Source organism: Hemiscyllium ocellatum, chromosome 5, assembly GCF_020745735.1.
Source record: "Hemiscyllium ocellatum isolate sHemOce1 chromosome 5, sHemOce1.pat.X.cur, whole genome shotgun sequence".
NCBI lineage: Eukaryota > Metazoa > Chordata > Chondrichthyes > Orectolobiformes > Hemiscylliidae > Hemiscyllium > Hemiscyllium ocellatum.
This window is the reverse complement of record NC_083405.1, coordinates 67113429-67136058: the sequence shown is the minus strand read 5'-3', so window position 1 is coordinate 67136058 and position 22630 is coordinate 67113429. Positions and strand designations below refer to the sequence as shown.

The window sequence follows — 22630 nt, the reverse complement described above, 5'->3', positions numbered from 1 at the left end:
GCAGTCAGAAAATGTTTTTAATATGATAAGTAATTGAACCAGTAGGTTTTGACTGCAAAACGTCCAACTATTGGGTTGAGTGTAAACACTCTTGAAGATGTAAGGACTGATACATTGTATTATATATATAGCATAATAATGACAAAAAATAGATCATTCAGAAACATGTTACCAACCCCACAAAACAAATTGCTGAATATGCTTAAAAACAAGTACAAATAAAGCATACACACAAGGTATATAACAACAGCTGATATAGTGCTTGGGTATTATTGTCTACATTATTCTGTGATCCGGAAAACCAGCACCAAAAATCGTAAAAATAAAAATATATTAATTGAGCACACATATCCAATACAGTGAAGTATACCACTATACAGAAGATTCATATTACTGATGGCCTTGCTGAAGTTGTGTTGCAATCTCCTTTATTTGCTGCCAGGCATACTGGATGTGTTTACTTTCAGTTGTAGGTGCACATACAGCAAAACGGAGGACAAACTTGTCTTGAAGTTGGCAAGGTACAATGTGAATCTTTCTCATTTCATTTATTCTTTTGATGAGATTTTCATTAAGATCATTTGAGCCCTAAACAAAATGAAAAACCCATCAGAAAGGATCTTGGAAAAGTTTTTTACTTCAAAATGCATGGCAAACTTTCCAAAGTAGAATCAAAAAAGTCATGGCATTGAAGGAGGAGGGCATTTGCTTGCTCTTTCAAAAAACAGTCATGTTTAGTCCTACATTTCTGCATTTTTGTTCATTACCCTTGTAAGTTCTTCAAACTCACGTACATGGCTGTCTCCTTTTAAAATGAATTATGGAATCAACTTCCACAATTTCTTCAGATCAAGCGTTCCAGATCCTGTTAACTGTGAGTGAAATAATTCTCCTCATAACCTCTGTAGATACTTTACCAATGTATAAATTTACAACATTTAGTTACTGACCTCTCACCTGAAACATCAGTCTTTCTCTATTTACTCAATCAAAATCTATCAGCATCTTAAAAAGATCTGAGATCATCCCATATTTTTTGTGTTGCAAGAAGAGCCCTAACTTTCACTGTTCTCTGGTAACATGCAGTCAACAGCCTCTGGTTCCTTTCTAAGATATTTTCACACTTCCTGATACGTGGTGCCCAGGTATAGACTATAAACTGGTGTCATGTTATTTTTAACATTACATGGTGGTCGACTATAGAATTAACTGATGACTAACAACAAATTAGAACAAACCAACTCCTCCAATAATTGTGGATAACCAGTGATTTATAATGTTCTAATGGTCTTTTATATTCTACCCCTTTGTTTCTAAACCTAAGTAGTAAGCTGCAAACTTTTAAAGCCCCTTATCAATTTGTCCTTCCATCTTTAAAGATTTGTTTAAGTGGAGACGATTGCCTCATCTACCCTTTTCAAAATTATGCCATTTATAGTTTACCATCTTTCCACATTAGTCTTTCTAAAGGCTGTTGCTTTATATTTCTTTGCATTGAGCTCCACCTGTCCTGTGCCTGCCATTTCACCATCCTCTCTATGCAGTTCTGAGGTGTTTAACTATGCTTGTAACTTTCTACTACTTTATTAAGTTTGAGATAACTGTTGCTTAAGGCAATTGGCCTGAACATTTTGACATAGAAGCTTTGGAATTTCTTAGCCCATAAAGATACAAATGACTATCTTTTGGAGGAGTTGGCTTGTTCTAATTTGTTGTTATCATCAGTTAATTCTACAGTCGACCACCATGTAATGTTAAAAATAACATGACACCAGTTTATAGTCTAACACGTTTATTTGGTTGGACTTTAATCTGGTGTTGTGCAATTTTTAACTTTGTCCACCCCAGTCCAATACTGGCATCTCCACATCATGGCTACCATGTAATGTACAGTGACTAGTGACTATCTCATAGAAGAAAACAGCATGTCTTACTCAGTGTTACTGTAGCTAACCAGTTTTTAGCTAATATAATCTATTGTCGTGTGAGAAAATATTTCTTAGTATTCAAATATATACATCTTCTGCTGAAGACTTATTATTGGCTAATTCTTCACCATGTAATATGGGTAAATCCTGTGAAATAGTATTACAAGAAGAGTTGGTGGCAGCAAATCTACCCAAAGAAGTTCCTAGCAGAACAGGTGCTAGCTGTGGGTATCTCTTATAACATAGCAGCAGGCTACGTGAGCTGTTTCAAGATTGAAGAACTCAAGGACAGTGCAAGAATCCACAGCATCTAAACAGATAGGATGTGATTGTCTCTTTAAGAGTTTAGCAGCTTTTAAAAAGGGATAAATGCAGCTAGTTGCTAATGTAATAGCAGCAGAAAATGGCAAAGAGCAACTCCGAACAACAGAAGCTTTAGTGCAGTATATGTCTTTCTAAACTTACATCAACCAGAATTGGGAACAAAACTTACAAGCTTGTAAGATCTAGAAAGAATGTCACTGAAGCTTTAAGGGTCAAAATCAGATTAACAATCCAGGAAAATAAATTATCACTATCGAGCTCTAGTTCAGTGCTTCTGAAGAAAGGTGAAAATATTTAAACTTGTGGTAAAAGTCTGGGCTGGGAAGTTGAAAGAAGGCTTAAATTGGTATTGTTATTAAGACCATAAGACATAGGAGCAGAAATTAGGCCATTCAATTATGGCTGATAGGTTTCTCAACTCCATTCTCCCACTTGCTCCCCGTAACCCTTGATCCCCTTGACGCTCAAGAACCTATCTATCTCAGTCTTAAATATACTCAATTACCTGGCCTCCACAGCCTTCTGTGGCAATGGATTCAATAGATTCACCACTCTCTGACTGAAGAAGTTTCTCCTTATCTCAACTCTAAGGCTATGCCCTCAGGTCCTAGTCTCTCCTACCAATGGAAACATCTTCCCATCATCTACTCTGTCTAGGCCATTCAGTATTCTGTATGTTTCAATGAAATCCCCGTTCATCCTTCTAAACTCCATCGAATATAAACTCAGAGACGTTAAACATTCCTCATACATTAAGCTTTTCATTTCTGGGACTATTCTCGTGAATCTCCTCTAAACATGTTCTGGGGCCCGTATATCCTTCCTGAGATATGGAGCCCAAAATTGAGCACAATACTCCAAATGTGGTGTGACAGGAGCCTTATACAACCTCAGAAGTACATCCCTGCTTTTATATTCAAGTCTGCTCAAAATAAATCTCATCATTGCATTTGCCTTCCAAGCTACTGACTCAACCTGCAAATTTATTTTGAGTCAATCCTGGACTAAAACTCCCAAATCTCTGCACTTCAGACTACTGAATTTTCTCCCCATTTCGAAAACAGTCCATGCCTCTACTTTTCCTACCAACATGCATGACCTCACATTTTCTCACGTTGTACCCCATCTGCCACCTCTTTGCCCGCTCTCTTAACCTGTCCAAATCCTTCTGCAGTCTCCCTGCCCCCTCAATTAAACAACCAGGCTGACTATATGCTGGTTTGTCTGCACGAATTGCTGAGCTTCTTCCTGGTCAACAAGTCCTAGAGTGGAACTCAGAGCTTGAACATTGAGGCTACTACCCGAGACACAAGGATCTTACTTCATACAACTGAGACAGCTATGTTACACACTGAATACTTGTTGCAGGAAAAAAAAATAGATTAAATTAAGAATTTAGATAGGCTTTTTTGGTTGGCACTGTTAGGATAGGTTACCCATGTAGCAAAACTCCTTTCAACTGGAAGAATTTAGAAACCATGCTTTCCCATATGTAGTGAAAATATTACATCAGAACACAGCTTTAAACAGAGGGAAGAACTTTTAACTGTGAACCTCTCAAAGATTTAATTGTGACTTGCCATATAGCACGTTTCTATAAGTTAGGTCCTTAGAAGAGTATGAAGGCAGTAAGAGGGAAATCAGGAGAGCAAAAAGAGGACATGAGATAGCTGTGGCAAATAGAGTTAGCGAGAATCCAAAAGGTGTTTAGAAATCCATTAAGGACAAAAGGGTAACTAGGGGACGAATAGGGTCACTCAAAGATCAGCAGGGCAGTCTTTGTGTGGAACTGCAGGAGATTTGAGAGATACTAGTATTTTGCATCAGTGTTTACTGTGGAAAAGGACATGGAAGGTACAGAATGTAAGGAAATACATGGTGACATTGTGAAAAATATACATATTACAGAGGAGGAAGTGCTGGATGTCTTAAAACGCATAGAGGTGGATAAATCCCCAGGACCTGATCAGGTGTACCCTTGAACTCTCTGGGAAGCTAGGGAAGTGATTCCTGGGCCTCTTGCTGAGATATTTGTATCATCGATAGTCACAGGTGAGGTGCAGAAGACTGGTGGTTGGCTAACGTGATGCCACTATTTAAGAAAGGTGATAAGGATAAGCCAGGGAACGAAAGACGGATGAGCCTGACGTCAGTGGTGGGCAAGTTGTTGGAGGGAATCTGAGGGACATGCTGTACATGTATTTGGAAAGGCAAGGACTGATTAGGGATAGTCAACATGGCTTTGTGTGTGGGAAATCATGTCTCACAAACTTGATTAAGGTTTTTGAAGAAGTAACGAAAAAAATTGATGAGGGCAGAATGGTAGACATGATCTATATAGACGTTCAACAAGGTTCCCCATGGGAGACTGGTTAGTAAGATTAGATCTCGTGGAACACAGGGAGAACTAGCCATTTCGAAACAGAACTGGCTCAAAGGTAGAAGACAGAGGGTGGTGGTGGAGGGTTGTTTTTCAGACTGGAGGCCTGTGACCAGTGCAGTGACCACAAGGATCGGTGCTTGGTCCACTACTTTTCATTATTCATATAAATGATTTGGATGTGAGCATAAGAGGTACAGTTAGTAAGTTTGCATATGACACCAAAATTGGAGGTGCAATGGACAGCGAAGAAGGTTACCCCGGATTACCACGGGATCTTAATCAGATGGGCGGAGGAGTGGCAGATGGAGTTTAATTTCGATAAATGCGAGGTGCTGTATTTTGGGAAAGCAGATCTTAGCAGGACTTATACATTTAATGGTAAGGTCCTAAGGAGTATTGCTGAACAAAGATACCTTGGAGTGCAGGTTCATAGCTCCTTGCAAGTAGAGTCGCAGATAGATAGGATAATGAAGAAGGTGTTGGTATGTTTCCTTTATTGGTCAGAGTACTGAGTATAGAAGTTGGAACGTCATGTTGCGGCTGTACAGGACATTGGTTGGGCCACTATCTGAAGGATGTTGTGAAACTTGAGAGGGTTCAGAAAAGATGTACATGGATGTTGCCAGAGTTGGAGGATTTGAGCTATAAGGACAGGTTGAATAGGCTAGGGCTGTTTTCACTGGAGCGTCAGAGGCTGAGGGGTGACCTTAAAGAGGTTTATAAAATCATGAGGGGCATAGATAGGGCAGATAGACAAAGCCTTTTCCCTGGGGTTGGGGAGTCCAGAACTAGAGGGCATAGGTTTAGGGTGAGAGGGAAAAGATATAAAAAGACCTAAGGGGCAATGTTTTCATGCAGAGGGTGGTGCGTGTGTGGAATGAGCTGCCAGAGGAAGTGGTGGAGACCAGAACAATTACAACATTTGAAAGGCATCTCGATGGGTATATGAATGTGAAGGGGTTGGAGGGATATGTGCCGGGTGCTGGCAGGTGGGACTATATTGGGTTGGGATATCCGGTCGGCATGGACGGGTTGGATCGAAAGCTCTGTTTCTGTGCTCTACATCTCTATGACTCTGTGATATAAGTAAAACATTAAATTTTGTTCTCAGTTATGTTCGGTGCATTTACATAATTTCTGTTAATTATGATCATTTTTGCTTCATTGTTTTGTCATCTTATGATATTTCACCCTTCATAGCAGAGTACTTGAAGTCTGACTAGAAGATTATATTTCACACAGTCTAGTTCAGATCATGCTAAATAAAGAAGATCTCTACTCCATTCTTTGTCTGCATTTGTAATTATTGCATTTGTGGAAACCAGGATGTAAAATAGAAAGTTAGGTGTCAGTGCTAAAGAGGAAAATGTAACAGGGGATCCATTAAGAATGTTTAATATTAATATTTTCACATACCTTCAATCTGAAGCACACCAGTCCTAGTATGACATCATTCACAATCTCAAACTGTTCATCTTGACGTACTAAGCTCTCAAACTCATGTGCCAGGTTCACTTGCTGAAGCAAACACAAACAAAAACATGTTGAAATCTAAGCTTTTGACAAACAAGTTCTCAGGAAAAATAAATGGCACTTTGCAGCAAAAGATTAAAATTAGATTTTAAAATGTCTAATTTTGTCATTGTCTATACAAACTAAACACAAGAACATTAATATATAAGAGGCAAGTACAGGAAAAGTCATCAAGTCAACTTAAATTTCGGTTTTAATATTTTATATTGATTTATTTTTTAGGAAGACAAGTATAAAAAAGAAATTTTATGTCATTATTAATTCTTTTTTTCTTCTTTTCAATGCTCTGTATGTTTTCATTCTTGATACTGCACAACAAAGGAAAAGGGTTAGAGACCCACAAAACATAGCTCAATTTGCTAACAATGTTAAGTGTTTCCTTGTGATAATCAAATAATGTGAATTGATGTAATAATAATCCCGATTTGCCCACCTTTCCCACCTTCTTTTATGAAGGGAGTGAGCTCCAGATTTCTGACAGGAGATTGCAATCAGAGGTCCTTCATAAACCTGGAACCATACTTCCATTTTGATTGTTCTCTCATAGCACAGAACTGTCAGGGAAAGGCAAACCACACTGTGTTTTCACAGCAGTCACTTGCTGTAACCTAACTGTTGAAGATCTAGAATCACAGCTGCTGTCAAAACAGACATGGTAAGTGTGAGACGAGGGAGGTAGGAGGACGGCAGGCCAGCTGGTAGGGTGCCAGGTGGGAGAGTGTCAACATGCAAGGTGGCAACAGGACTTAGAACATAGAAAAGTACAGAACAGAACAGGCCCTTAGGCCCACGATGTTGTGCCAAGACTTAATCCTAACGTAAAATATAGTAACTTAACCTACGCACCCCACAACTCACTGCTGTCCATTGGGGTGGTGCAATGTTGGTGTAGTTCAGGCTGTGGAATAAGGCTGGGGATCAGGCACTGTCAGGGAGCGGTTAACCTCCAGGGTGGGGATGGAGCAGGAGATAAAGAGATTTGGACCTAGAATAGACAAAGGGATTTGTACAAAATACAAAAACAGGTGAAATGAATCGTCAGGATCAAAGTGGGTAAAGAGGGGAATTAAGTCTGGAGCAGGTGTTGGGTCCACAGCAGATGTGGGATGGGGTGTCAGGTCCAGAATGGGAGATGGGGCTTGGTTCTGAAGTGGATAGGGAGGTGGTCAGATTGAGAGTGGATGGAGAGGATAGGGTCCAGAGCAGGGGAAAAGGATATCGACTTGGAACAGGAAGATAGGGATGTCAGGACCAGAGTGGGACAGGTTTGTTGGGTCCTGGGGTTGTGAAGTCAAGGTCTGGGGGGAGTGTAAATAGTTTGGATGAGGGAGGTCTAGTTGGGAGTATGAGAGTTACGTATGGGGTCTGTTGAATAGATAATCAGGAGTTAGATTCAGGAGTCAGATTCTCTGATTTAGATGGAACTTTTTGAAGGGTTCCAGGCAAAGACAAATTGCTCAGTGGAATCTTTACTTTCCTGGGTATTCTTTCAGAGCAGAATAGTGACTGCGCTGGTCCAAAATGCAACTCCTATCTATGCTGGAATAATGATTGTGAGGCCTTTGGAAAGTCCAAGCCATTGTATCCCATGTTTTTATGTTTTGCCTTTTATGCAAAATTAACACTGTTCGCAAGAGATAACGATTGACAATAGCATTGAGGATTACAGCCATGTCTTAAAGGACCAAAGAAACAGGCTCATTCATTGGGTTTTAAAAACCATTTCCACAAAATTTCCAGGATGAAAGTGGAGAGAATTTCAAATCAAGAGCTCAGCCTTAGACAGGGGCCAGTTCTGAAAACTGATTTCAGTCTTTCTTGCATTTAAATCAACCAATCATCGTCATCTAGAGTGAATGTTCTGCAAGGAGTCTGGCAATGCAGGAGCATTTCAAGTGTCAAGTGTGGTCATGGAGATGCAAAGCTGAATTTTGTCCACATTTATGCAAAGCAAGCTCTGTTTCTACAATTGATACCACCAAGGAGTAGCATGTAAATAAATGTGAGGAGGGGGACCAGGGATAGATCCTTGCAAATTCCTGAATTAATCAATTTAGAGTGTCATCGGCAATCACTAATTAATGAGTATGATTGTCTATGTAGGAAATTCTATGTCACTGGTCATGGATTCTCATGGGTCCTTGCTTGCTGATGAGTCCAATCCCAGAGCCACATCTCTGATCAAACATTTAACTGGTATTTTCCAGAAATGGAATTGGTGCTTGGCCTTGAGATCATTGGCATTCCTTTCTCCAATTTATTTTCCATGTTTCCTCTTGTCATCGAGTGATCTCAAAGAATTGTGTCCCTTGCTAGGGGTCTGGACTTACATATCAGCTAAACCAGATAAGGATGGCAGTTTCCTTCCCTAAGATCATTAGTGAAACAAATAGGTTTTTCAGACAATCAGCAATGTCTTCATGGTCATCACCCTTAATTCCAGAATCATCTTCAATAATTTACACACCACTGACTGATCTATAATTCCCAGGGTTATCCCTATTCCCTTTCTTGAACAAGGGAATAACAGGTAAATCTCCTCTCTAAAGCTTCCACATCCTTCCTATAATGAGGCGACCAGAACTGGACACAATATTCCAAGTGTGGTCTAACCAGGGCTTTATAGAGCTGCAGCATAACCTCATGGCTCTTAAACTCAATCCCCCTGCTAATGAAAGCCAAGACACCATATGCCTTCTTAACATCCCTATCAACTTGGGTAGCAACTTTGAGGGAACTACGAACATGAACCCTAAAATCTCTCTGTTCCTCAACACTGCCAAGAATCCTGCTTTTAACCCTGTAATCTGCATTCAAGTTCAACCTTCCACAATGATTCACTTCATATTTTTGGTGGTTAACTCCACCTGCCACTTCTCAGCCCAGCTCTGCATTCTGTCAATGTCCCATTGCAACCTACAAAAGCTCTCCACACTATCCACAACTCCACCAATCTTTGTGTCATCAGCAAACTTACCAACCCACCCTTCCACTTCCTCATCCAAGTCGTTTACAAAAATCACAAAGAGCAGAAGTCTCAGAACAGGTCCCTGAATAATACCATTGGTCACTGAGCTCCAGGCTGAATAATTTCCATTTACTACCACCCTCTGTCTTCTCTGTGCCAGCCAACTCTGTATCCAGACAACTATTTTCTCTGTATCCCATGCCTACCTACCTTCTGAAGGAGCCTACCATGGGGAACCTTATCAAACACTTTGCTAAAATCCATGTATACCACAACCACTGCTCGACCTTCATCAATATGTTTTGTCACATCCTCAAAGAATCCAATAAGGCTTGTGACACATGATCTGCCACTCGCAAAGCTATCTCTAATCAAGCTATGCTTTTCCAAATAATCATAAATCCTGTCTCTCAGAATCCTCTCTAATAATTTGCCCACCTCTGATGTAAGACTGACTGGTCTGTAATTCCCAGGGTTATCCCTATTTCCTTTTTTGAACAAGGGAATAACATTTGCCATCCTCCAGTCATCTGGTACTACTCCACTGGACGGTGAGGATACAAAGATCATCACCAAAGGCACAGCAATTTGTTCCCTCCCTTCCTGTAATAACCTTGGGTATATTCGGTCGGGCACAGGGAACTTAGAAGAAAGTGATGACTGCAGATGCTGGAGATCAGAGCTGAAAAATGTGTTGCTGGAAAAGCGCAGCAGGTCAGGCAGCATCCAAGGAGCTGGAGAATCAACGCTTCGGGCATAAGCTCTTCTTCAGGAATTGGAGACTTATCCATCCAGGGAACTTATCCATCCTCATGTTTTTCAAAATTTCCAGCACATCCTCCTTCTTAATATCGACCTGTTTGACTGTATCAGTCTATTTCACGCTGTCCTCACAAATGAATAGGTCCCTCTCAATAGTGAATACTGAAGCAAGGTATTTATTAAAGACCTACCCTACCTCCTCTGACTTCAGGCACAAATTCCCTCCACTATCCCTGATCAGCCTGATCTTCGTTCTGGCCATCCTCTTGTTCTTTACATATGTGAGGAACCCTTGAACTTTTCCCTAATCGTACCCACCACGGCTTTTTCATGTCCCATTCTAATTCTTCTAAGTCCATTCTTCAGTGCCTTCCTGGTTACCTTGTAACCCTCTGCAGCCCTGTCTGACCCTTGCTTTCTCAACCTTAAGTAAGCTTCCTTCTTCCTCTTGATTAGATGTTCGACATCTCTATTCATCCTAGGGTCCTTCACCCTACCATCCCTTCCTTGCCTCAGTGGGATAAACCTATTCAGCACTCACAGCAAGTGGCCCCGAAACAACCTCCACATTTCTGTCATGCATTTTCCTGAGAATATCTGTTCCCAATTTATGCTCAACAGTTCCTGCCTAATAGCATTGTAATTCCCTCTCCACCAATTAAATACTTTCCCATTCTGTCTGCTCTTCTCCCGCTAGTCATGATCAGGGAGTTGTGATTGCTATCACCGAAATGCTCTCCCACCGAGAGATCTGACACCTGACCTGGATTGTTGCCAAGCACTAAATCCAATATGACCTCCCCTCCAGTTGATCTATTTACAGATTGAGTCAGGAATTATTCCTGGACACACCTGATAAAGTCTGCTCCATGCAAACTATTTGCACTAAGGAGGTTCCAATCAATTTTAGGGAAGTTGAAGTCACCCATGACAACAAACCTGTTACTTCTGCCCCTTTCCAAAATCTGCCTCCCAAACTGCTCCTCTACGTCTCTGTTGCTATTGAGGGGGCCTATAGAAAACTCCCAATAAAGTGACTGCTGCTTTCCTGTTAATGACTTCCACTCATAACGATTCAGTTGACAAACCCTCTTCAGGTCCTCATCCCTTTTCCTAGCTATGTCATTGGTGCTGATTATGTAACATGACTTCTGGCTGCTCACCCTCTTCCTTAAGAATCCTGTAGACTCAATCCGAGACATCCCTGACCCTGGCACCGGGGAGTGGCCAGTTCTCCCAGTTCAGCTTTACTCTGGTTTGTATTTTCTAGCAGTCTGACTGTTCACTGAAAGCAGTCAGTCAGTTGTGAAGCTGCTGGACCCAAAGAAGTAGGTCCATGCTGATCCTCTGTCTCTCTGACCTCTCTCCTGTAAGACTTTGTGTTTGATTTTACCTTTTGTGACAAAGTGTATTTCTGTGGATTGTTGCAAGTATTTGAAACAGCATCATTAAGTTGGGGTAATCTGCTGGGTTTTCGGATAGGTTAAGTTACTCTGCATTCTGTTCTCCTATGTGTGTGTTACATTTGGTAATCTTATAAATAAATTCTGTTTTGTTTAAAACTACGTGGTTTGGTCAGCAGCATCACTCCTGGAATATCCACTTTACACCTGCTTAAAACAGTAAAGTTAGAGTCTGTGCTACTTTCTAGAAATGGTTTGAGGGGGTCTGCCCTGGTCCATAACAGATTGGGAGCTCTTTGTGGGATTTGTTCTATAGTTCCGATATGGGATTAGGGTTCCTGGACTTGAAGGCAGCGAGTGGTAGGTGTTAGTGTTTTTTGTTCCAGATGTTAAGTTTGATTGGTTTAATCAGTGCTTGGGATAGCAACGGCTCTTTCGGTCACCAAGAGTTTTCTGCAGGTGGCTTTGGGGTTTTATAAAAGGTGATTAAGGCCAAGCTGCTGGAATTAGCAGACACGCTGGGGTTGGAGCTGCCTCCTTCTATGAGGAAAAGAGAGTTTAAATTTGGTTTAAATTTGCTGGAAACACCATCAGAATCTTTAGAGATGGCTAAAATTCAATTGAAAATGAAGCAGCAGGTCAAGGAAAAGGCAACAGAAATGAAACAGTTTGAATACAATCAAAAGCAGAGAGGAAAGAGAGAGAGAAGAGAGTGAAAAGGAGACAGAAGAAAGGAAGAGAGAGAGGGTGTTTGAATTTCGCGTTTAGACAGGAAAGTCAGCTTAAAAGGATGGAGATGTAGGCTGAGGGTAAGCTTAGTGAGGAAGAGAGTGAGGATGAGCAAACCCATGGTAGCCAAAGGCCTGGTGAGAAACTGTTTAAATATATTCCAGTATTGCTTAAATTTGATGAGAAGGATGTGGAAACCTTTATCATCTCATTTGAAAAGGCAGCTAAACAAATGCGGTGGCCAGTGACCATGTGAGTTTTGTTGATCCAAACAAAATTTACAGGTAGAGTTAGTGAGGTATTCATATCGCTATCAGAGGAGGTATCTGGGGTGTATGAAGAGTTGATGAAAGCCATTTTAAGTGCATATCAGCTTGGGCCAGAAGCCTACAGACAATGTTTCAGGAATCTAAGAAGGGACTTCTGTCAAACCGACACTGAGTTTGAAAGGAGCAAACAAAGTAATTTTGATAGGTGGAAAAGGGCATTAAAAATAGAGCAAATCTATGACACTCTCAGAGAGATGATTTTTTTGAACAAGTTCAAAAATTCACTTCATGAAGTGTTGAGAACTCATGTGGAAGAGCAGAGAGTGAAAATGGCAAGGTTAACACTTGAAATGGCTGATAATTATGAGTTGGTCCATAAATCAAAGTTTGGCTTCCAGAATCAATTTCAATCGTGAGGGATAGAAATTGGGGAAAAGTGAAATCCTCAAGTGGAAAGGAAAAAATAAATCTCGGTGAAGATCATAAGGATAACTTACCACAGGGTAAAAAGGAAAGGGGAAAGAGAAATTAAAAAGCTGCAGTTTTTTCACTGTAATAAAGTAGGCCACATGAAATCACAGTGTTGGTGGGTTAGAAAAGCACTGGGAAGCCAGATGTGAGAAAACAGGAAAAGCCAGTGAAATTGGTTGGTGTGGTAATGGAAAACACGATGGAAGCTGCACCAGAATGTACAACCTGGTCAGGGTAAGTGCCAGATCTTTTTAAAGCATATACCTGCGAAAGTAAAGTTTACTCATATAGGTCAGGAGCATCAGGTGAAGAGGTTGCAACATTAAGAGATACAGGATTTGAAAGATGAGGAGTTATGAACCTCTGAAGGACTATTGTCAGGTGCTTGTTATGGGAATTCACGGTGAGACAAGAAGCATTAATTATATAAAGTGAGGTTAGAGTGTCTAGTGAAGAGTGGAAAGGTCGTGGTAGGAGTACTGGACCAACTCTCAACTCCAGGGAGTATCATTCAAATCTACCACACACCATCCAGAGTCGCAGACAGTGTGAGAAAGGTGACAACAGGCATTAAAGTCCATGTTGTGTACTTATAGTCAAGACTATCCAGATGATTGGGATAAAGGAATTCCGTTTGTACTTTTTGCAATCAGAGATGCACCAAATGAATTGACCAGATTTAGTTGACTTGAATTAGGTTTTGGCCATGAAGTGAGAGGACCACTCGAATTGATTAAGGAGAAATTGGTAAGTCATAATTCAAAGACCACATACATGGACCATATGTCAAATTTTCAGGAATGATTAAATAGAGCAGGGGAGTTGGCTAGACAGCATTTAAAAGTAACACAGCATACAACAAAACAGGAAGCTGACAGGAAATCAAAAACTTCCAATTTTGCTATCGGGGATAAGGTGTTCGTGTTACTTCCATTTCACAACCATCTGACGAAGAATCAGCGCTTTGAAAGCTAGTGATTCCAAATAAACCTGTTGGACTATAACCTCGTGTTGTGTGATTTTTAACTTTAAAATCAAGGTTTAGTGGATTTTATCAAATCGAAAGGAAACTGCGTGAGGTGAACTACTTGATGAAGATTCCAGACAGAAAGGAATTTCACAGTGTGTGTCATGTGAATATGCTCAAAAGGTATTTTGACAGGGAAGGAAAGCCAAAGGAGACTGTGTTATTGGTTACAACAGAGAGGGAAGAACCAGGTTCAGAGGATTCTGAATTGGACATCCCTCAAATTAAATTCATAATGAAGACGTTGTCAAAAACTGGGATAAGTTATTGAGTTACATTCTGGAAGAAAATTGAAATTACTTGAAAGAGTTATTACTATTGCATGGGGAGATAGGTGTAAATAAACTGGGAAGTACTAACCTAATTATGCATGACATAGATATAGGAGATGCTGTTCCAATTAAGCAACATCTTTCTAGGGATAACCCTCTGAAGTTGGCATAGGTTCAAAAGGAGATTGAATGCATGCTCCGAGACGACATAGTCGAAGTCAGTTACAGTGACTGGAGCTCACCCATTGTGACGGTGATAAAACCAACGGTTATGTGTAGACTATCGCAAAGCTAATGCCATTACAAAGACTGAAGCATATCCAATTCTACATTTGGAAGACTGTTGAAAACGTGGGACAATCAATTTATATTTCTAAGTTGGATTTGCTCAGAGGATACTGGCATGTATCTTCACCCAAAAGTGCGAGGTCAATTTCAGCTTTCGTAATACTGAATGGACTATATCAGTTTAAAGTCTGGTGTGTTTGGTGTGAAAAACGTGCCAGCCGCATTTCAGAGACTAACCAATACAAGTCTTCTCCAAAATCACACTAACCAGTAAGGTGATTGCTGGATTGCACGATTGTGTTGTTTATATAGATGACCTGGTAATTTTTAGTCACAAATAGAACATTTGCAATATTTATCATAATTGTTCAATCGACTTCGGGAGGTAGGCTTGATGATAAACATGGCTAAAAGTGAGTTTGCCAAAGCTCAAATCACCTTCCTGGTCCATGTTATTGGACATGGACAAATGGCCCAAGGAATGCAAGAACAAAGGTAACTTAGGAGATTCCCATTCCATTGACAAAAAGAGCAATACTATGATTCCTGGGATTGACTTGCTTTTATCAAAAATTTGTATCAAATTTTCACAGTATGGCCAGTCCACTCACTGAATTGCTAAAGAAAAGCAAGAGGCTTCAGTGGACTGCCAGAAGACATTTAGGTGAAAACAAGGGCTGCAGATGCTGGAAACCAGATTCTAGATTAGAATTGTGCTGGAAAAGCACAGCAGTTCAGGCAGCATCCGAGGAGCAGTAAATTGACGTTTCGGGCAAAAGCCCTTCATTAGGAATAGAACACATTTGACAGCCTGAAAACTGTGCTAACTACTGCCCCAGTATTAGCCATACCTAGTTACGCAAAACCATTCAGGGTGGCTATCGTTGCAAGTGATGTGGGTATCGGCGCTGTGCTCTTAGAAGAAGACAATGAGAAGATAGAAAGACCTATTGGGTACTTCTCCAGGAAACTGGACATTCATCAGCAGAAATATTCAACAACCGAGAAGGAAATTTTGATTTCAATGTTTATGTTGTCAGTTATGCACCCAAGCCCTCCATTTCTTCCTCTCCCAACGTCCCCAACAGTACCCTTCCTCTGACACTCTCATTCATTTGGCTGAACTGGTCCTCACCCTCAGCAATTTCTCCTTTGAATCCTCCCACTTCTTCCAGACCAAATGGGTAGCCATCTCCAGCTATGCCTGTCTCTTTGTTGGCTACGTAGAACAGTCCTTCTTCCGTAGGTACACCGGCAACACTCTCCACCTCTTCCTCCACTACATTGGTGACTGCATTGGCGTCACCTTGTGCTCCCGCGAGGAGGTTGAGCAATTCATCAATTTCACCAACACATTCCACCCTGACCTTGAATTTACCTAGACCATCTCTGACACCTCCCTCCCCTTCGTGGACCTCTTCATCTCCATTAATGATGACCAACTTGACACCGACACTTTTTACAAACCCACTGACTTCCACAGCTACCTGGATTACACATCTTCCCACCCTACCTCCTGCAAAAATGCCATCCCGTATTCCCAATTCCTCCACCTCCGACGCATCTTCTCCTAGGAGAACCAGTTCCATCACAGAACACACCAAGTGGCCTCCTTCTTTAAAGACGCAATTTCCCTTCCCACACGGTCAAAGATGTCCTCCAATGCATCTCGTCCATATCTTGCACCTCCGCCCTCAGACCCCATCCCTCCAACCGTAACAAGGACAGAACCCCCCGGGGCTCGCCTTCCACCCCACCAACCTTCACATAAACCACATCATCTGACAACATTTCTGCCACCTCCAAATGTACCCTGCCATCAGGGATATATTTCCCTCCCCATCCCTTTCTGCCTTCCGCAAAGACCATTCCCTCTGTGACTACCTGGTCAGATCCACGTCCCCCCAACAACCCACCCTCCCATCCTGACAAGTTCCCCTGCCACCGCAGGAACTGTAAAACCTGCGCCGACACCTCCTCCCTCACCTCCATCCAAGGCACCAAAGGAGCCTTCCACATCCATCAAAGTTTTATCTGCACATCCATCAATATCATTTATTGTATCCTTTGCTCCCGATGCGGTCTCCTCTACATTGGGGAGACTGGACTCCTCCTAGGAGAGCACTTTAGGGAACATCTCTGGGACACCCGCACCAATCAACCCCACCACCCTGTGGCCCAATATTTCAACTCCCCCTCCCACTCTGCCGAGGACATGGAGGTCCTGGGCCTTCTTCACCGCTGCTCCCGCACCACCCGACGGCTGGAGTAGAAACGCCTCATCTTCTGCCTCGGAACACTTCAACCCCAGGGCATCAATGTGGACTTCACCAGTTTCCTCATTTCCCCTTCCCCTACCTCACCCCAGCTCCAAACTTCCAGCTCAGCATTGTCCCCATGACCTGTCCTACCTGCCTATGTTCCTTTCCACCTATCCACTCCTCCCTCCTCTCTGACTGATCACCTTCATCCTCACCCCCATTCACCCATTGTACTTTTTGCTGCCTTCCCCCACCCTCCTCCCTGACCTATCACCTCCATCCCCACCCCTATTCACCTATTGTACTCTATGCTACTTTCTCCCCACCCCCACCCTCCTCTCATTTATCTCTCCACCCTGCAGGCACTCTGCCTCTATTGCTGGTGAAGGGCTTTTGCCCGAAACGTCGATTTTCCTGCTCCTCGGATGCTGCCTGAACTGCTGTGCTTTTCCAGCATCACTCTAATCTAGAATCTGGTTTCCAGCATCTGCAGCACTTGTTTTTACCTATGCATCTAAGACAATCATATGCACTGATCATAACCCACTGAAGTTTGTGGAGAAATTTAAGGACAAAATTCCAGACTATTTAGATGAAGCTTGTTGTTACAGCCATTCAACTTGAAAATTGTGCATATGGCAGAATGAGAAAACATGATTGCTGATGCATTGTTGAGACGAATGAGAAATGGAGGCATTCAGTGGCTGGAGTAAAATAGACTGAAACAAAATATAGCAGCACAAATTTGCATGATTATTCTCTATGTAATGCACATGTGTGTTGCAGTGTTTTAACAAATTAAGATTGAGGGGTTTTAAAATGAAGCCATCTTTGGATATTGATTATGCATTTTTTTTAAGGAGGAAGGTGTGATGATGATGCTCCTTTAACAAGGTTATGCTGTCCTTGTCTTTTTTTTTCAGAGAGGTTATAAAAGCAGCAATTCCAAAAGGTTTAGGTTTGAAGGGTTTTAGGGCTAATTTGATTATTGCTAACAGTTACTGCCTCAGGCAAAAGGCTTTAGAGTTTTAAAAATAACTGTACAATGAAAGAGGAGTGGCCAGTTCTCCCAGCTCAGCTTTTCTTTGGTTTGGTTTGATTTTCTTTAGCAGTCTGGCTGTTCACTGAAAGCAATCAGTCAGTTTTGAAGCTGCTGGACCCAAAGAAGCAGATTCAGGCTGATCCTCTCTCTCTCTCTGACCTTCTCCTGTAAGACTTTGTGTTTGATTTTACCTTTTGTGACAAGGGTTGTTTACGTGGATTGTTGCAAGTATTTGGAACAGCATCATTAAGTTGGAGTAATCTGGTAAGTTTTCGGATAGGTTAACTTACTCTGTATTCTGTTCTCTTTTGCTTTTGTTTCATTTGGTAATCTTATAAATAAATTCTAAAACTAAGTGGTTTGACCAGTGGCATCACTCCTGGAATATTCACTTTATACCTGCTTAAACAACGAGCAAGGTTAGGGTCTGGGCTACTTCGTTGAAATGGGTGAAGGGTGTCTGGCCTGGTCCTTAACATGTGCACCATCATTTGAAGCCAAATCTCTCAGCCTGCAATTGGTCATCCATGAGGTGCTGTGGACAGCAACAGCATTGGTCTCTAACTATAGGCTTGGCACGTCCCTCATTTCTCCACTAGTATTAAGTCAGGACGTTCAATGAAAATTATGGAAAGGTGCAGCTGAAGCAGCACCAGTTACAACTCAGAAGGAGGTAGCAAGTTAGTGAAGTTACCATATGTCACCACCTGCATGCAAACAACAAAACCAGCAGATTAGAGTCAGAGCTAAGTAGTTCAACGTGCAATTAATGATTGTAAAGCTCTAGGTCTCCACCACTTCCAGTGAAGTATGGTGATACACATCATGAGAAAATGTTCCATGCCTATCTTCAATAATGGAAAAATCTAACGTGAGTGAAAAAGAGAACATTGTAGCATTTGTAAATGACTTTTTAGAATGAGAATCCCCGCAGTGTGGAAACAGGCCTTTCAGCCCATTAAGTCCACACCGGCCATCTGAAGAGCAACTCACCCAAACTCACCACCCTATCCTATTGTTTTATATTTACCACTGACTAATGCGCCTAACCAACACATCCCTGAACACTATGGGCAATCTAGCACAGCCAATTCACCTAACCTACGCATCCTTGGATTGTAGGAGGAAACTGGAGCACCCAGAAGAAACCCATGCAGACACGAGGAGAATGTATAAACTCTACACAGACAGTTACCCAAGGCTGGAATTGTACCTGGGTCCCTGGCGCTGTGAGGTAACAGTGCTAACCACTGAGCCACCATGCTGCTTCACCCAAAAATGCCCAGTAGATAATTATAATTCTTCTCTTCCCCAGGTCCACCAAATCATACATGTTATTTTCCAGCCAACATATACATTCCAAATAACATTAAGAAACAGCTCTGGACAAAGTAAAGGTTGCAATCTCTAACAACATCCTGGCTGAAGTGGAGGAAATCCATATTTCACTCCCTTCTTCTTCCCCAGCTGTGAAATTTCAGGGCAGCTGCAGTCAGTGAGTAGAACATGATAAGATGGACAACTATATATAGTAAACAACAAATATACTCCACCATTTAAAGTTCCAGCATCCTTCCATTCAGTTTTCACAAAATGATAGACGTGAGGAATCATATTATTACCATAAACAGCATTTTACATAGCAAAGATACAACTCTATTTACCTGCAATATTAGGCTTGACAAAGGCTGCTTGGAGACAATGATATCTGTACTAGGGATGGGATTTACATTCTTGGAAATTCACAGTAACAGGCTTTGCTTAACTATTTAAAGTGTATGGTAGGATAGGTCATGTTGGCTGGAGCCCTGAAGACTCAGGCTCCAGCTTCATGTGATGTAACATCAGTATGACATTGCTTCATTTGTATATGCTCAGTAGCTATACTTACAGTAAATGCTTAATTCATTTTACTCAATGGTACTCATTAAACCTTTCTGAAAATTTGTATAATTTTTCCTCTTTGAATTTAGAAAGAGAAAGCCTGGAGATTTCTCCCACTGATTGTTAACAAATCCAACAAATTTTTATTGTGGACTCCATTGGATGATAGGCATCAATCATTTTTAGTTCACACACACACACGCACACGCGCACACACACACGTGCACTCACACACACAATTAATTTATGGCTATGTGAGACTGGAAGGATTACTGTAGTTCTGATTAAATATTACAGATATGCAGTCCAGATTTACAGTATATTTTGCCAAAATATATCTGCATGAGTTATTTTTGGTCACCTACCTTACGTATATGTTCTTGAAGTCCTTTTACTCCGTATAATCTGAACACAAACCACATTTTCAAAGAACGGAATCTGCGTCCAAGGGGAATCTGCCAATGCTATACAGAAACAGTAATAGTTAAAATATTATCCACAAACCAAGACCATTGTGATTTCTGTTTCATTGTCTGAATCAAATTGAGTAAATCTGTGGTGCAAATACCTATTTTCAATTAGACCCTAATGTTGGAATAAGTAATTGGAGCTAAAGCTCAATATAAAAGTTATTTGAATGGACAGAATTAATTTAGTCTCTTGAAACTCCACCTATAGTCCCACATTTCCACGATTCATGACTTAGCTGTTGGATTGGATTGCCCTGTTCATCAGCAGTTAACTTTTTGTGGGAATTAACTTTAATGTGAAGTGGTTTAGATTCTGATATAATTATATTTTGAGGTGCAGTCAGCAGACCAGGCCCCAGAATATTGCAATGCAAAAGAGGTGCAACTTCAGCAAAACATCCATTAGGTCAGTAGGGGGCAGCAAGGAGAAACTGCACTGATTTCTTCACCTTTGCGTTTTGTCCACTGGGTAATCTTGCACCCTTATCAGATGTGACCCTTGCCAAAGCTATCAGCAGACACAGGACATAGTGTCACTGAGGCACCATATCACAGCATTTTGCCAAAAAGATTTTGAGTTTTAGGCAGATTTACAAATCTCTTAGAAAAGGTGGAACACGTATTTCTGGTAATGATGCACAGATACAATTTAGCATCTTGAATTGATGTAGTAATAAGGTCTTGATGCAGTAGTCACTTTTACCAAAAATCTGCAAGCAGTGTTTGAGGATTTTCAAAGCTTTTGAACATCTACTATCAGCCTGAATCAGTGAATTGGAAAGCAAATGGCGGATGAAATTTGTAAAGTGAAGGCTGCACTCATATATTTTTCTCAAAGACATGCAAAGACCTGACTTCCCAGACTGCAGCAGTGTGGCAAAGCAGCTAATGGGCATTGCTTTACAACTCAGCTCCCTGTGGCATGAATGGCTGCATTGACATTTGAGTTCATGAGATTAGTTTCTGACCTCATATTGATGTCATCTCAAAGAGCGCCTTTCTCCACCCCTAAAATCTCTTCACTTTGGCCTGTCAAAGTTCATCTGTAGCTGAAATCCCTATTCATGCCTCAGTTAACTCTTGACTTGATTATTCCTGCACTCCTGGCTAGTTTCCCATGTTCTACTCTATGTAAACATGAGGTCATCCAAAGTTCTGCTACCATGTCTTAATGTGCAGTGAGTCCTGTTCTCATACAATCCATGTGTTTGATTGTCCTGTTGACTCCTAGTCAATAACATTCTAATATATGCCTTCAAATTTCTCCATGGCCTTGCTGTTTCCTAGCTCTGTAATCTTCTCTAATCCTACAACCTTCTGAGATCTTGAGTTGCTAATTCTAGCACTTGTAAATTCCTAAGCAAAGTTGCTCCATCATTGGTGACCATAGCTTTAGTTGCCTAAACACAAACTCCAAACAATTTTTCCCCATTTCCAAATGCTCACCTCCTTTAAACACTTCTTGAAGCCCTATGTGTACAATCAAGCTTTAGTTTCCTTGACCTATTTCTTTTATTTGGCTCAGTGTCATTCCTCATTTACTAATACTTTCAGAAGCACGTTGGGACATATCATTCATTCCATTCAATGTGCTGTATAGATGTAAGCTGCGGTTGTTGAGGAAGCGTGTTCTCTCTTTCTAGACATTCTGGGTCATGTTACCACCTTTAGGCTGGGAACCTTGTCCCAGTCTCAGTCCTGCGGAATGGTGTCGAGCTGAGAAGGTAGCAGCTCCAGTTCTTGTTGTTGCTTTTATTGCAGCTGCTACTACTGCTGATATGGCTGACTCTGGTGTTGCTCCTCTGAGGGCCAGGCTTCCGCTACATGAGTAAGTCCAGATGCAGTGAAGGTTTGACAGCAAACAGTCTGAGGTGCAAGTGAATATTCACTAAGTAACTTGAAAACGTTGCAATAGACAATCAAAGCAGGAAGTTCAGGTAGACAGAAGTATTCTTGCAAGCTTATGTGTTTCATTAGAGCCAATTACTGTCCTATTGATCTACTCTTGACCATCAACCTTTTATTGAAATTAACAAACAAGGAGAAAGATGTGGAAAACTAACAATCCAAAAGGAGAAGCATGTACAAGGAAAGCAGGAGTTAGAGAACAATGTATATGCTTGATTTCTGACCTCTGTTCTCCCTTCAGTGTAGCTACATGCTGAAAAATGATGATTGGTAAACTTACCTTACAGCTTCAAACTTATGTACAAAGTCATGCATTAAAAATCCAATCATTTCAATGGAAGAGTTTCTTAAATGACATTATTAAATTTAACAATAAAATGGAAAAAAGGCATTCATTATCAACAGTTAATTTTGGTGGCTTCGAAACCTGCAGCACTGACTATCAATTCAAAATAGAACATAGAACATTACAGCGCAGTACAGACCCTTCGGCCCTCGATGTTGCGCCGCCCTGTCATACCAATCTGAAGCCCATCTAACCTACACTACGCCATGTATGTCCAATGACGACACAAATGTACTTAATGTTGGCGAATCTACTACCGTTGCAGGCAAAGCATTCCATACCCTTACTACTCTGAGTAAAGAAACTACCTCTGACATCTGTCCTATATCTATCACCTCTCAATTTAAAGCTATGTCCCCTCG

General features: G+C 41.2%; 1 protein-coding gene across 4 annotated transcripts in view; it reads right to left on the bottom strand.

The window, feature by feature from the left end:
* Positions 1-252: 252 nt before the first annotated feature.
* Positions 253-22630, bottom strand: part of ddc (dopa decarboxylase) — a 129465-nt gene continuing 107087 nt past the window's right edge. For all 4 annotated transcript variants that reach the window (XM_060825494.1, XM_060825493.1, XM_060825497.1 and 1 more), the window contains 3 exons: positions 19910-20008; positions 6052-6153; positions 253-588 (listed from right to left, as the gene is read on the bottom strand). In XM_060825494.1, coding sequence (XP_060681477.1) covers positions 391-588; positions 6052-6153; positions 19910-20008 — 399 coding nt within the window. In that variant the 3' untranslated portion in view covers positions 253-390. The remainder of the gene's footprint in view (positions 589-6051; positions 6154-19909; positions 20009-22630) is intronic.